We start from the raw sequence: 15,323 nt of genomic DNA, 5'->3' as shown, positions 1-15,323 counted from the left end.
CTTGATTTTTTTAAATGGAACACCCCGTATATTATTACATTTTTGGAATCGCTCCAGTATTTTAATACTTTTTTGTTGATAATGTCCTATACCTATCTCCATCTGTTTTCGAGATAAAAAATAAATTGTGCTAAATAAGGTCCAAAACATAGCCTTAATTGAAATTGAGTACATCAGTACTCTCAATTCATGAAAAGTTGATATTTTGATGATAGTTTGGACAAACTCGAAATATTCAAATAACACCAATAAATCGACTACATATCATACAGGGCGTGCTAAAATTACTATTATTTCCATTGTTCATAAAAGTAGTAGAAAGTTCATTTTTTCAAATGAAACCCCCTGTATATTACTCGATAAATTGAAAGATGGTGAAAAATGCTTCAAGATGATATACATGTCCCTATACCTAAATTGTTAAGTTTTCTTAATAAAGCCGTTTTTGTGGAAAAATAGTTATTCACGTTTTACCTACAAGTGTTGAAAGTGGCATTTTATTTTGTGAGTGGGGATTACTGCAAAACAAGCGTCAGCAAAATAAAATCACTTTTAACAAATGTATCATACAATTTTTTTTGTATAACGTTACTGCTGATAATAAAAAAAATTATAGGGTCCATGGGATTTGAACACACGATCTTTGGATTACAAGGCATATGTTACAACTACATACGCCAACTCACGTTATTTTAAGGAGGATTATTGGTTAGTCATGAAGGACTTTCTACAGTTGGACTGAATACTACTTCGTCATCGTCAGTAACTTCACAGGGATTCAATATTACCAATAGCACGAACTGCATGTGTGAACTTTTCTAAATGATTTTTTGGTAGGTGTTCTGATTGAAGTGTTTCTATCAAAGAGATTTTTAATAACAGTTGTACCTTACAAACTTCCTCTCGTTCATTGGTGTTAATTCAGGATACATTTGGTTGAATTTTTTACACGTTCTAACAATGATTTGATCACTTTGTTCATGTGTATAATAAATAATTTCATAAGAACTTCGTTTGAATAATCGATAATTGCATTCATTTTGGAAGATGATTCGAAACACCGTCGATAACTCTTAGTAAACTACTTATAAAAGTAACCGAACTGCTATGAGCTTGATAATTCCACTGCTACCTAAATCCAAATTCTAAAAGAAAAAAATGTTTCTAGAAGAATCGACTTCATTGAGAATACTTGACGATTTAGGTATAGGGACATGATATATCATCTTGAAGTATTTTTCACCATCTTTCAATTTACCGAGTAATATACAGGGGGTTTTATTTGAAAAAATGAACTTTCGACTACTTTCATGCACAATGGAAATAATAGTAATTTTAGCACGCCCTGTATGATACGGAGTCGATTTCTTGGTGTTATTTGAATATTTCGAGTTTGTCCAAACTATCATCAAAATATCAACTTTTCATGAATTGAGAGTTCTGATGTACTTAATTTCAATTACGGCTATGTTTTGGACCATATTTAGCACAATTTATTTTTTATCTCGAAATCAGATAGAGATAGGTATAGGACATTATTAACAAAAAAGTATTAAAACACCAGAGCGATTCCAAAAATGTATTAATATACGGGGTGTGAGAGGTGAAATTTTCAGAAAAATTATGCTTTGCGTTTTCCAGAAACGTCTAACCTACCATCGACCGTGAGTCACGCAATGATTGTATGTAAAAAATGAAACCGTAATTAATATTCAAATTCATTTTTTTTGGTACACGTTCATCTTACGAAACTATACGTTTGCTAATACATTTCGCTTTTTTGTCACTATCAGAAATATAATAAACTCATCAAAACAATTAAAGGATCACTTCTTTATGAGCTTGTAATTTTTTAACAGTAAAAAAATATCATATGTTATAACATTTTGAAAGGAAATGCAAATGGTTACCAAATCCATGCTGAATTATTGAATAATTTGTTTGTTTTGTTGTATATTGGGTATACGTGACAAAAGTGAAGAACTACCAAAATCAAAATAAAACCCTACAATATAATTGAAATCAAAAGTGAACAAAAAGTTGTTTTTGTATTACAATCAATGGCTCAGTATTTTGTGTTTACTCCTTGGACAGAAATCACAGCTCGGATTCGCCGGGGCATGGTTCTTATGAGCCTCCTGATGTTTTCTTGAAGCAAACGTTACCACTCTTCTCGAAGAGCGATTTCCAGTTCATCCAAACTGGTGGGTTGGTTTTGACGGCTTCGGACGCTTCTTCCCAGTTGATCCCAGACATGTTTGATGGGATTCAGGCCTGGGCTGCAAGCAGGCCACCCCAAAATGGTGATATTGTGGGCTTGTAGATACTGACACACGGTCCCTGCAGCGTGGGGACGGGCCCTGTCGTGCATAAAAAGGAAATTGTGCCCTCCTGTTTCTGCTCTGTGGCGTATCTGGACATCCAAGATACTAATGTACCTTTGGGCGGTCGGAGATCCGTTGCGGACGACTACCAGGTCTGTACGACCATCTCTGAATCTGTATCTCTTATTATATTTATCATAAAACACGATCATTACAAAGAGTGATCCTTCAATTGTTTTGAATAGTGTAGAAAGAAAACATTCTATATTGTGTTAAAACGAATAATTAGAAAGACCTCTTGGTGAGTTTTCAGCATCTCACAATGAATAAAAATGCAGCTTCCTTTTATTTGGTGTCGAACCACGATCTACGAAGGAATATTTACAGATAATACTTGGGAAGACAAATATCAAATGGTCCAAGCAATGTTGAAGGTTATAAAAAATATGTTTGCTGCAAATCTTTTTGAAAAGTTTATTGGGTTTCCTCTACTCTGAGGTATTGACAATCTTTGGTATAATTTTCAAAGATCACATTCTACATTTTAATTAAATTAAATTTAATGTTACAGTCTCTTAGCTACTAAGTGATAAAATGTCGGCAGGAAACTTGATCTGCATCTGGAACCCTTACTTAGCTATGTAGTAGATATCAGCATTGGTACAAATATTCTTCCAAAAAATGTGTTTCTTCGTATTTGACTAGGTGGTGTTTTAGAATCCGCATTTTTCTTATTAGTTCTCGTAAACTTGTGGGACATTTTCTCTGATCCACGTCACATATTTTTTGATATTTGTGTATGCACTTGGCACTCCAGCAGCGCCGCATTGGTCCGATCCGAAAGACAAGATACCAACCTGAGAAATAAAAAATTAGAAATGAAAATTTTGAAGTGATATCCAAAAACCAACACTTTTCCTAATCACCAGAAATGCAATACTCTTGATGTGAGTTTCAACAATTAAATGGCGTCTTCAGGAGATAAAGAAAACTAATTCTTTTTTTTTGGTACCTTGGGAGCTGTCTGACTTGTCCATTTAGTCTAAGTCTCCAGAAAACACTGCAGCCTCTTGTGCTTATTGCGTTTATTCTACCATCTTCTCATGGCACCCATTCCATCAGTCTCGTTCCCTGTACTAGTTTGTACATGTTCCCTGTTGGATGTTCGTCATATCCTTCTGGACGTAATTTCGGACGTCCATTTATTGCCTGCCTCCTGTGACTCAGTGCCTCAAATTCGCATAAGATGTGTAGAGCTGTTTCTATCCCTTCGTTGCATAATCTGCAGCTGAGGTCTCCGTTGTACAGCCCCATTTGATTCAGGTGTCCTCTAAGCGGACAAAAGCTAATTCCTTACTCTAATACTGGTCTCTTTTTATATCTAACAGCGTTGGGGAGGCATGCGAGAAATGAATTTCTAATAACTTGTCAAGGAAAACTAATGATAATGTACAAAAAAAAAGAAAGATCAGCAAAAGACAGAAAGAAAAAGGTGCATTCTATCGGCAAGCTGACAGAGGCAATAAAATTGTGATACTTGTGATTGTGATAAAGATTACGTTGAGAGAATTACTTAATATGGTTTCACTCAGTTGTAGGACATTGTCATATTTGGGTGAACTAATATTACCTGTTTTTTAAAGAAAAAATGATAGAGCGTAGCTCCTAAACGTAGCTTACAAAACGAATGATAGTCTAAATAAATTTATTAAAAACAATAAAGACAAAACTTCGGTGTCGGATAGATCAAGTGTATATAAGCTGACTTGTGGCTCTTTTGCCCAAAACTGTATATTGGCCAAACAGGGAGAACATTTTCCCAAAGAATTAAAGAGCGTAGAAGTAGTTTTGTAAATAGAAAGACCGATTTCACATTTGAAAACCACCTTTTAGCAGAAGGACATGAGTTCAATCATTTAGAAGAGAAGAGTTTGAAACTCAATCTTCTAGAATGTTTAGAAATCAATAGATTGAGGAATTCGGGTAATTCAATGAATGATCAATTAGAATTGAATAACTCCCCGCCACTAAATATGTTTTCAAATGTGGAAACTGGGATCAGGTACTTCAATTCATTACAAAATCAGGTACTTCAAATTGTGAAATTATGTATATCAAGCATTGCATATGTAGAATATAGTTAGTAAAGACACACTGGAAGAAGCAAAGTATGGCGAAACACGTGTTGCGTTTTTGTAAAATTGTTTTGTGAAAGTCTCACAATAAAGTGTTTTTGAATATGTTACTATTTGTGCAAGAGTATTCAAATTGATTGAAAACTCCCAATATCGTAACTAATAATAATATTAATAACAATACTCTAAAAAGATTGAGTGAAAAAAGAAACCTCTCAGCAATCTCGAGCAAAAGAGACTAATAATGAAGAACTTAGAAAGATTACCTGGTAATGTGTGTCTCCGTGTCTCACTAAAAGGGGCGCACCCCCAAATCCGCTACAGGCGTCGTTCCCTGCTCTCCAGCGGCGCACACTTGTTCATCGGTTACAGGTAAAGTTCTTCCGTACACTCTGATGCACTCTTGGATGCTTATTATTGGTAAATGCAGCGCCTGTTGTCTAGGAGGAGCATCTGAAAAAAAATGTACAACATAAACGCACTTCTCCAAAAGAACAGTGACGTTCGAGGTGTACTAAATTGAACCTCAAAACGATGAGCAGCCACAGTCCGTCGCGTATTTCTGATATGTGCCGTTCTTGGAGGAATCAAATGTGCCAAGTTACTTGAACACCTCCCGTGAAACTATCTATAGAAGAGAGACAAATCTCCAACCTTTCTTCGATTATGCTTCAGATTATGCTTAGGGGCGGAGCTCCATACATGGAGCAGAAAGCGGAGATATTTATCTTTTTGGAGAAAACCGATGCCTCGGTTTTTGTGGCATTGAATTGTATCTGGCTAGTTTCACCCAGATTCGAAATTACAAGTACGTTATGGCGGTGTATATTGTGACAGAGTAAGTTTTGAACTTGTAACAATGGTTCCGTCGTATATTTCTGTCTCAGGTATCAATTTCGATTTCTATCATTTATCATTATGATGGAGTAGGTATTTTTATCCGCTTTATGATTTCTATAGTATATTTCATGATGCTTTGGGAGTTCCCAGGCAAATATCAGAAATGTAAATTGAAACAGATCAGCGGAATATTTCCTTACTCTATTATGAAATTAAACGACATGAGAGCACCAAAATAAAACACTTATTTAGAAACTTACATAGTTGTCCTGCTGCTTTTCCCCAACCAACTAGAAGCCCATCGTTACTCGTCACTGAATACGATTCTGGCAGACAAATTGGCTGAGCAGTCACTGGAAAATAAGTTAATTAAAATAACCACCATTCCTTCAAAAGTTCGTCTTTCATACGGGGAATCAAAATTGAAATTCCCCAAGACATGAAAACATCCAGTAAATTGTGAAGAGATTTGCCATTTATTGATAGAAGAGATTAAATTAATAGATAAATCATTGATTGTTCAAATTCCAAATACAAAAAACGAAAATAGGTCGTTCTTTCTGCATTGTTAGAAAAAAATTGACTATTTTAATGAATACGTTGCACTACGCCGTTCTGTTATTAACCATCAACGTTTTTGTCTGAAATACTCAATACAGGACCAACTCAGTTGGTATAAACACGTTTGGGAACATGCCCTCTAGGTACCTTTGCTGAGTTTCTGAACCTCCCTGAACCAAAGGAATATACACTTGGATTATTTTAACTTTACCGATACGTCATCAATTTATGATGATAGAAATCACACACCCTCTATGTAACATCTCTTTCTATCAACCGCTATAAACAGATGACAATTCGTTGACAATTGTCTTCTAATCAAAGACTTATGTTATAGTGATGGTCAATTAACACTGATAACAGTGAAAAGAGATAACCAAACAGCCGACAGTGTCTGTCATGATATTGACAGTTGACAGTATCATTGTTTTATGTTATTGGGTATTGTTTCTGTCAGTTTCACAGTGTCTCTGCATCCATGCACGGATGATTTAATGGAAACTCATTTGTTAATATTAATGTCTGCAAATATTTTGGAAAGATTACAATGCCACCTTTTTCGTTAACTGTCACATCTACATGAAAAGTAACTTTTGAGGCTGTTAGGATCCAACATTTCCGTAAATTTGAAAATGTTAATTTATTGTCATTACCTACACGTTATAATTTTTATCGGGATATTAGCCACTTCTTCTTACATTTGACCACAATTTCGCGATTTATTTCATATGCACATCAACGATGACGTATCGGTAAAGTTAAAATAATCAAAGTGTATAGGTCACTTTTTCTGAAGGTCTTATGCTTCTTTGCTAGCAGAATCAGGAGCAAATATAACGGATTTTAAGAAGCATGGAGGATGGAAGTCTACAACAGTAGCTTAGGGTTACATCGATTAATCTATTTCTTATGAAAATGCTATTGCTGAAAGAATAATTCCAATAGCTAGCTCTTCACTTCAAGAATTAAATGTTAATGTCCATGAAATTGTCAACCCAGCTAGTATTTATTGAGATATGTAGCTACAAAAACTAATGACATCAAAACGGACAAAACTTTTGAAATAACCTAATAATTTGAGAATATAATGGCATTTATCGAGTTCGCTCATTTCCCACACGCACATAACAATTCCGAACAATTCCATTGTCCTTGTATTCCTATTGAAAGAATATCGGCGTGAAAGTGTTGCGTTCAATACAATGCGCCTTTTCAAAAACTATTGAATGCTTCCTTCCTGGGTTAAAAAACTTTTATATAACTCGTTCTCCAACGTAACTAGTCTTTTCCGAAAAATCAGTTGTTGTTTCTACAAGTCACGAGATATCACATGCAACAATAAATGTACAGGGTGTTTCAAGGTTTCCAAGATAACAGAAAGAACAAATTGAGCTACTGGCTCAAAGATTTAGGTTCGAATAGAAGTTATTGCTGAAGGTTACCGCCTTTATGTCTTCACCTGTGTAGTTCATTTTGGTTCTCAACACCATCAAAGCGATATTGTTTCTGAAGGTCTGCTTTTGATAGCCCGGATGAACTATTACATGACTCACTGCGATGTCTTGGACGGGGAGGCCGCAGAATTCTTCTCCGCAGTCTATTTCTGTGTTGGTTTGCCATTCTCCTACGCGAACAGAGAACCTGCAGAAAATTATGGAGTATTATAAAGCTAAACCTCTTAAAATTCTGTGGTTGTTCTCAACTTTGTGGAAATAATAAGCAAGTGTTGAATCAAATATTACTTACAATTTGTAATTATCAGCCTTAGCCAAAGCACAGTGAGCTGCGGTTAAGATAACCCTGTTGTTTATGATAGATCCTGTGCAAGGATATTTCATTTCTCCGGTGAGAATATCTGAAAACGACGTGTTTCAGCTGTAAGTGAAACATAATGTGCTTCGTTTTTCATTTAGAGATTGTCAGTTATCTTCAGAAGATTGAATTCAAAGTGAAAGCAAGCAATGTACATGAAAAATCAACCTACTTCTGAAACCCACTCGCACCACCCAAGGATAAGCCCCTATTCCTTCATATCCTTCTCCTTGCACTTGGGAAATACCACACCGGTTTCCATCAACCATTTTTCCTGGGAGCAAAGTGGGAGCCACATTCATCTGGGGGCAACAGACTAACCCCGAACCTTGGAACCCACAAGTCAAGTCGCCAATACTGAAAAAAAAACGGTTTGGAATAGTTCAGAACTAGTGATACACTGTTTGGAACCTTTGGTGTAGTAATGAATTTTATCCCAATACCAAACCGTTATTTTTAACACCTCGACACGTGTTTCGGTCACCAAGTGATCATCTTCAAAGAGGAAGATTAAAACTAGAAACTAATGAATGAATGAATGAAAATCGTATATTACAAGTTTTTTACAGTTTTTACAATTTTGTGTGTGTATGTGTAGGCCCCTGCTATAGGCTTATGCCTCTTCAGGGTGGGTAGGTTGTGTGTGTGTTTTATGTTGGTGTTTGTGTTGCGTTGTTTTTGTGTTCCAGTTTTCTTCGTATAGTATATTAGTAAGAGAAGCAAATTCATCGATTTCGTTATTATTGAAATTATTTTTCTCTAGTAATTCCCTGAGGTATTGTGGAATTGGGACGCTAGGAAATAAGGAACTAACATCAAAAGAAACCAAAATCTCACCTTCTTGCAGAACCACGTTTTTTGTATGTTGTATGAACTCTAAAGAGTTTTTTATACTAAAACCTGGTTCCGCAATAGACAAGGTTTCAAATTACTCAGTGAGCGACTTTGCTATTTGGTAGGTAGGAGCTCCAATAGCTGACACGATGGGGCGCATTGATTTTCTTGGTTTGTGGATTTTGGGGAGGCAATATAGTTTCGACACCGTTGGGTTGGAAACTTGTATCTTCCGTTTCAGTTGAGGGGTAAGTATGTTGTCGCATTTCTTGAGGACGTCTTTTACTTCGGCAATCATTTTTGGTAAAGGGTTCCTGGATAATTTCGCATACGGTCCGTTAGTAATGAGAGTATTGACCCTTTGGTAGTAGTCCGATTTATCCAGAATTACTACTTTGTTATGCCTTTACCAAAAAAAGGGGTTTATATTCATGAACTGGATTGGCAAAGGCAGAAGGGTTCTAACAGATACCAAATCTTACTGTTGAAGATCTTCGTTAAGAGATCTATTTGATATGAAAGATAATATTGACTCTACTTGGCGAAGAGTGGGACAAAAAAATATGACTTACTTGTTGGATAATACGCAATCCTTATTGATTATTCCGTTGAAAATTGGGCAGGATTCTATTGGAACACAAGTTGAAGTTCCTGGACATATCGCTCTTTTAGTGACGCTCACACCATCTTGGGAAGTTAGCTCTAAAAAGAATAATGAAAATTAATTGATATTTTTTTTCAATTGGGAACCAGCTGTACTATGATTCCAAAATAGTAGACACTGAATTCTCAAAAATGACTGACGTTTTTGCCTTAATCTGTATCTTGCAGTGATATACGTAAAGATGAGTAAAAATGATGATGAAATATATAGAATCACAACCTTGACAACAATGTTTTTGTTTTAATGCAATTATATTTTTGAGAATTTAGTGTCTACTTATATGGAATTGTACTATAGAGCGTAAGTAAGCAAGTATGAGCAATACGCTCATAACTAAAAGCAGATATAATTAAAAAATCGATGATTCCTGGCGAATGAAAAATTGCTCGACATCCCCACTCGAACTTTTCCACCGGATAATTACCCAAGCATCGTCCTAACGATCCCAAATGATACAAGGCGTACTTAAAAGTCTCCCACGACAATTTGATCAATCACAATTTCTGTCAGGTACACAAACAATTGATAATATTCATTATTGTCTTCTAATGTATCCTAATAAGGCATCCCTGACAAAACGAATGGGATGTTATGAACGCGCCAAGGTCACCAATTTTCTCATAGACGGCCTCTTTATTACTTCCGAATCCAATAACAACAAACATTTTTTTCGGTCCGTCTGTTACAGCCTTGAAAGTCGTAGTTTGTTGGATGGATTTTTCATTACTATTATTCAAATTTAGTTCATCAGGCGGTATAGATATGCGGCTGATTATGAGGAAAAACAAACCGCTGCACTTCGGTCAAGGTTAATGGGATTGGTGGTTTTAATGCATTATTAACTATCTAATTTAAATTGGAATGATTATTGAATGCATTTTGTTGAGAACTGAAATGTAATTGACCAACATTTTGTTGATATAATTATATTATTCACGCTGAATATTCTAAATTGTTCTAAAAATGTCTGCTACGTTACACAATGGCCGTAACAAATATTCTCACAACTAATTCATTCATTCCCCTCTGTAGGAATTGCTTTCATTGAAAGGAAGAATAATATTTTTCTTTTTTTGGAATTTTATATTTTAGGTAGTTTACTAATTTCATTCTCAAAATAAGTCAACTGTAAAACTGCGGTCAAGAGATTTGGGAGACCGTCGACTAACGGCATGTGTTCCTATCCATTTATCATTGAACAATCGTACCAGGAGCTGATGATTAACTCTACAGTTATAAGACGATATTACATCTTTTCAGAAAGACAAATTGGGTCTACTTATGAGATGAAGTTCATCCAAGAATTGTTCAGAATGATATAGATGGACTGTTCAAAAAATTAGATGAATGTTTCGCGGGATATTGGAGAAGTTACTGAGGATGTCGGCAAATCTGTTGGCTCCTGCCAGGCAATTTTTTTCAGAAGTTTTGTGCGAGAAGCGTGTAGCATCGAAGTTCATTTAAGAATTGCTGAATTTTGACAGGATTTGTTGAATGACGTTAACGGTGATCCAGATTTGCTCAAAAGGTCCATAATTGGCTATGAATCATGGGTATATGGTTATGACATCGAAACTAAAGTCCAATCGTCCCAATGGAAGAGCCCAGGAGAGCCAAGACCAAAGAAAGCACGCCAAGTTAGATCAAACGTCATATTGGTCGCTGTTTTCATCGATTACCGTGGCGTAATGCACCTGCTCACTCGTCATTGCTTATTCATAATTTTTTGAACGAGAACAACACTGTAATCATGCTTCAGCCACCGTATTTACCAGATTTACCCCCCCTGCGATTTTTTTATGTTCCCAAGATTGAAGAAACCTGTTCGGACTAGTCGTTCCTACTGTGATTTCCTTTGATTCCTGGTTTATTTCGACTTAAATCAAAGGAAATCACAGTAGGACTGACTAGTGCGAACATTGGTCCTTTGAGCAAAAGAAAAAGAACCAAAAGTAATCAATTACAATATACCTGAGGAGAATTGAGAGGAAAGCTAAAGGAGTTCCTTCGGAAAGATATAGCGACGTATGTTATGACCCACGACAAGTTTCGGAGTTGCAGAAACGTTCTTCATTAGAAGAAGCTCCAGACGACGAATGTTGGAAATAGAATTGAAAGAAACGAGAAAATTGGCCGAAGTTGAGAGAAGGAGAGTCGAAACTGATGCTGAACTAATAAAGAAAGAAAGAAGCACAACTATAACGTGAACTGATTCAAGATTCTCCATCTAAAAAGTCCACAATCTCTAGTGGCAAAAACATCATAGATTTGGAAGCAATGACACTGCAAGAAAAAGTTGCTGAATGGAAAATCGAAGAAACAGAAAATAAAACCGATTTCTTACCGACAAACAATTTTATCACGATGACTACTGATAATTTCAACCAGATTTTAGACTTTCTGAAGACAAATAAATTAAAATGTTCAGAAAAAACAGACAATGTTAAAACAAGTTTGCCTATTTTCGTTGGGAATCCAGAGGACTGGCCTTTGTTCTACAGTCAGTTCAAACGTTTCACCAAACTTTTTGATATATGTGAAGATGAAAATCTAATCCATCTACAAAGATGTTCAAAAGGAAGTGCTAGAGATGCAATACAACCTCTTCTTGTTTCACCAAATAATGTTATGAACATAATAGAAACTTTGAAAGTTACATTTGGACGACCTGAATTTATAATTTTAAATCTAATAGAGAAAGTTCGTTGAGCCTCTCTTCCGAGGGAGGGACGGTTTGAAACATACCCGCCATTTTCTAATGTTATCGAAAACTTAGTAACTACTAAGGAACTCTTTGAAAATACGGCACATATGAAAAATCCATCAATCTTGAATGAAATAGTTACTAAATTACCCCCATTCCTGAGTCTCAAATAGGCCGAGGAATCTTCTTTACAAATCGAAATTACTTTGAAAACCTTTTCTGTGTGGATGAGAAAAATCGCAATAGCTGCATCAAGTTGTGCTGACTTCAGAAGTTACCACTTTTCCGAAAGAAAAATGAACGAAAATGAGAAATTCCACTCCAAGAAAAACGCTAATATATTTTTGACCAAAAAATATGAGAAATGTCCCAAATGTCAAAAAAATCGTATTTTGACTGACTGCCAAATTTTCAAAAAAATAGATATCGACTAAAAATGGAAAATTGTGACTTTGAAGAAACTCTGTTTTTACTGTTTGAAAGCAGGTCATAATATCTACTCATGTAGATTGAAAAAAAAGCCTCAAGTTCTTGTTCAAACCTAAATGAAGATGTCGGACCGGGAAGTCAAGTTGAAAAAATACATTTTTTCCAACAAGATAACCCCACAATCCTTCTTTGAATAATTCCGGTGAAACTTCGAGGATCTAAAAAAGAGATTTCTACCGTTGCTCTACTAGACGAGGCAGCTACGACAACAAAGATAGACAGCAAAATTGCCCATGAATTAGGACTGGATGGACCGGTTGAGTCACTCTGCTACCAGTGGCTTAACAATGTTACCAAAAATGAAGAAAACTCCAAAAGAGTGACAGTGGAGGTATCTTCAATGGAAGAGAACTCAAAAACATATAAAATGAATGAAGTTCGAACTGTAAGTGGACTCTTACTTCCAAGACAAACCATTGATGTCGAATACCTGAGTAGAATTTATCCATACATCAAAGAAGCACCTGTACTTTCCTTTTATGATGCACAACCAACAATTCTTATTGGTCAGGATCAATGTGCTTTAACTATTGCAAGGAAAATATATATCAAAGTTACTGGAATGCACCGTTTGTATCAAAAACATTACTGGGATTGGGTAGTACATGGCAGATACCCCCAGGGAAAGGTTGCTGATGAATCGTCTTTAATATTTCACGTTTGTTGTAAGTCTCAAGAACAAATTGATGAAAATATTCACGATCTAGTGACAGACTCGTTCAAAATGGTCAATTTTGGCATAAGAAGCCCGGAAGAAAATGGAAGATCTAAAGAAGATGATAGGGCGTTGAAAAAAATGTAAAATACCATTAATCGAGTTGGAAATCACTTTGAAATAGGTCTACTGTGGAGGAATGATGACGACCGATCTTCTAGAGAGCTGGGGATGAAAAAGAAAATGGAAAAGAAGAAAAGTGACAGTAGTGACGAGAAGGTAGTGGTAGTGAAGAAGAAGCGCAGGTCAGTCAGTTCAGAGAAAGGAAAAAAGTCAAAGAAGGATTCTAGTGACAGTGACGTTCCTGTTAAGAAAAAGAAGAAACAAGATAGTTCTGATAAAACTGATAGATGAAAATCAAAAAAAAAATAAGAAGGACAGTAGCTTCTCGGATAGCGATGAAGGTATTTCAAAAAAGAAGAGGCACAAAAAAAAAGGCAAAGTCGGGAAGCGATTCCGATGATGAAGGCGATACAAAGAAATGGAAAAGAGACAAGAAGCATAAGAAGAAGAAGAAGAAACACTCGAAGAAACTTAAAAAAACACAAAAAACAAAATCAGGAACCTATAAATATCATTTGTTATCACCAGAAAACATAGAAAATATGTTTCAACTAGAGAATAACTTCTACTCACCGACAGAATTGACGTTTCCATCGACGAACATCAGCAGTGCGAAAAATTTGAAAAAAATGACGGTACCGTCCATCGTTCCCCGGTCAGCACTGTTATGAATTGATATGAACTTCGTATAAAATGAGCATTGAAAACTTTTGACCTTCCGCTAAAAATCATCATACATGCGTAACGCGGTGTTTCCGTTTATGAACACGAACCCCATCGGTTATTAATGGACACTAGTATCGGTATTGCATACAGGGTGTGCTGAGGGTAGAATCCATTTTTTTGTGAATTCAGGAGTTTTTCAAAAACCGACACTATTCATTTCTTTTTCCGTCATAGTCCTTAATAGCAGTACCTGATGATTTTGATAAACTTAATTAAATATTAGAAATTCGTTGATAACTTGACGTTATTCCACTATTCTGTGAAGAATTTGAAGAGTCCAAACAACAAGCAAGTTTCACTAAATCTAATCGAAATATTGCTTTTGAATCTCAAGTACTTGGTCATACAAGCAGAATACTCTTCGCTTTTCTTTCGCAATCCAGAAAAATTATTATTTTGACTGTTGTCTCTGTTACCGCAGAAGACAAGATAACTACATATACCGTGTCTCCCATTTTTCCTACAGATGTAATACTTTTTTATTACCCCTCAAAAAAACTTCTGCATCATCTCATATATATAAAAAATGTATCTAGAAAACTTGTTGAGATGTGTTGAGGTATGTAATAAACAAGAAAAGAAACATTTCAAACGTAGGATCGATCTGAAAATAGCACCATATGATATTTTTTATGATTTATGGGTAAACTGGGAGTCCGTTGAACACTTTATTGTTCATTTACTTTCAATTTCATCACCAAAATTCTAATAAATATTGATGTGGAATTACTTCAAAACAAGTTTTGAAGTAATAATAATGAATTCCAGCTTTGTGAACTGTTTTTTAAAGTAACCTGCTGTTCTGAACGTAACATGAATAGATGGCTTAGCAAAAAGTAAAATTGAAAATGACAAGAAATTGTTGGTGACGTTCATTATTACTAGTGAGTTAAATATACAAAATTCTCATCCAAGCCGTAATAGGAAATTGTAGTTACAGCTGGAGACTTTTCGCTTTTCTCGATTGTAAGGTCATTTAATGAAAAAATATAGGTTAGGAATGGGGTACAAAAACAAACAGGACGTTTCTCATCAGACATTTAATCCAACAACTATATCCATCATATAAAAAAATACTCAGTAATCAAGTAATAATATGGAAATTAGTTCTTGTTGATTCAGTTAATATACTCATATATATATATATATATATATATATATATATATATATATATATATATATAGTATATATATATATATATATATATATATATATATATATATATATATATATATATATATATATATATATATATACTCTAAACAACTTAATGACGTACGTGAGAATTGCAAAAGTGTGAAAAAATTCAAATATATAACATTAGGTGAAATATCAGAAAACACGAATACGAATACAAATAGAAATTACCTAAAATTATGATAAATTTGGCAACTATTTGATCCCAAACAAAATGCTTGACCGAAGAATTGAAGCGATGTCATGGCACTTTGCGAA

The 15,323-nt window shown here is 35.1% G+C and overlaps 1 protein-coding gene and 1 long non-coding RNA gene across 2 annotated transcripts in view; one reads left to right on the top strand and one right to left on the bottom strand.

Moving 5' to 3' along the window:
- Window positions 1-15,323, top strand: part of LOC111518215 (uncharacterized) — a 41,042-nt gene that overhangs the window by 7,757 nt on the left and 17,962 nt on the right. The window lies entirely within an intron of this gene.
- LOC111518212 (CLIP domain-containing serine protease B4) lies at window positions 2,785-14,036 on the bottom strand. The gene is given in 9 exon segments (XM_023174592.2): window positions 2,785-3,181; window positions 4,726-4,796; window positions 4,799-4,912; window positions 5,560-5,652; window positions 7,320-7,501; window positions 7,607-7,715; window positions 7,845-8,029; window positions 9,079-9,208; window positions 13,715-14,036. Coding segments are annotated over 9 exon segments (1,080 nt in total). The 5' UTR covers window positions 13,788-14,036; the 3' UTR covers window positions 2,785-3,058.

This window comes from Leptinotarsa decemlineata, unplaced genomic scaffold, assembly GCF_025532065.1.
Source record: "Leptinotarsa decemlineata unplaced genomic scaffold, Ldec_3_MD MMD2_tig00026307_RagTag_RagTag, whole genome shotgun sequence".
NCBI classification, from domain to species: domain Eukaryota; kingdom Metazoa; phylum Arthropoda; class Insecta; order Coleoptera; family Chrysomelidae; genus Leptinotarsa; species Leptinotarsa decemlineata.
Note: the sequence above shows the minus strand (reverse complement) of the source record. Positions and strands in the feature narration are given on the sequence as shown.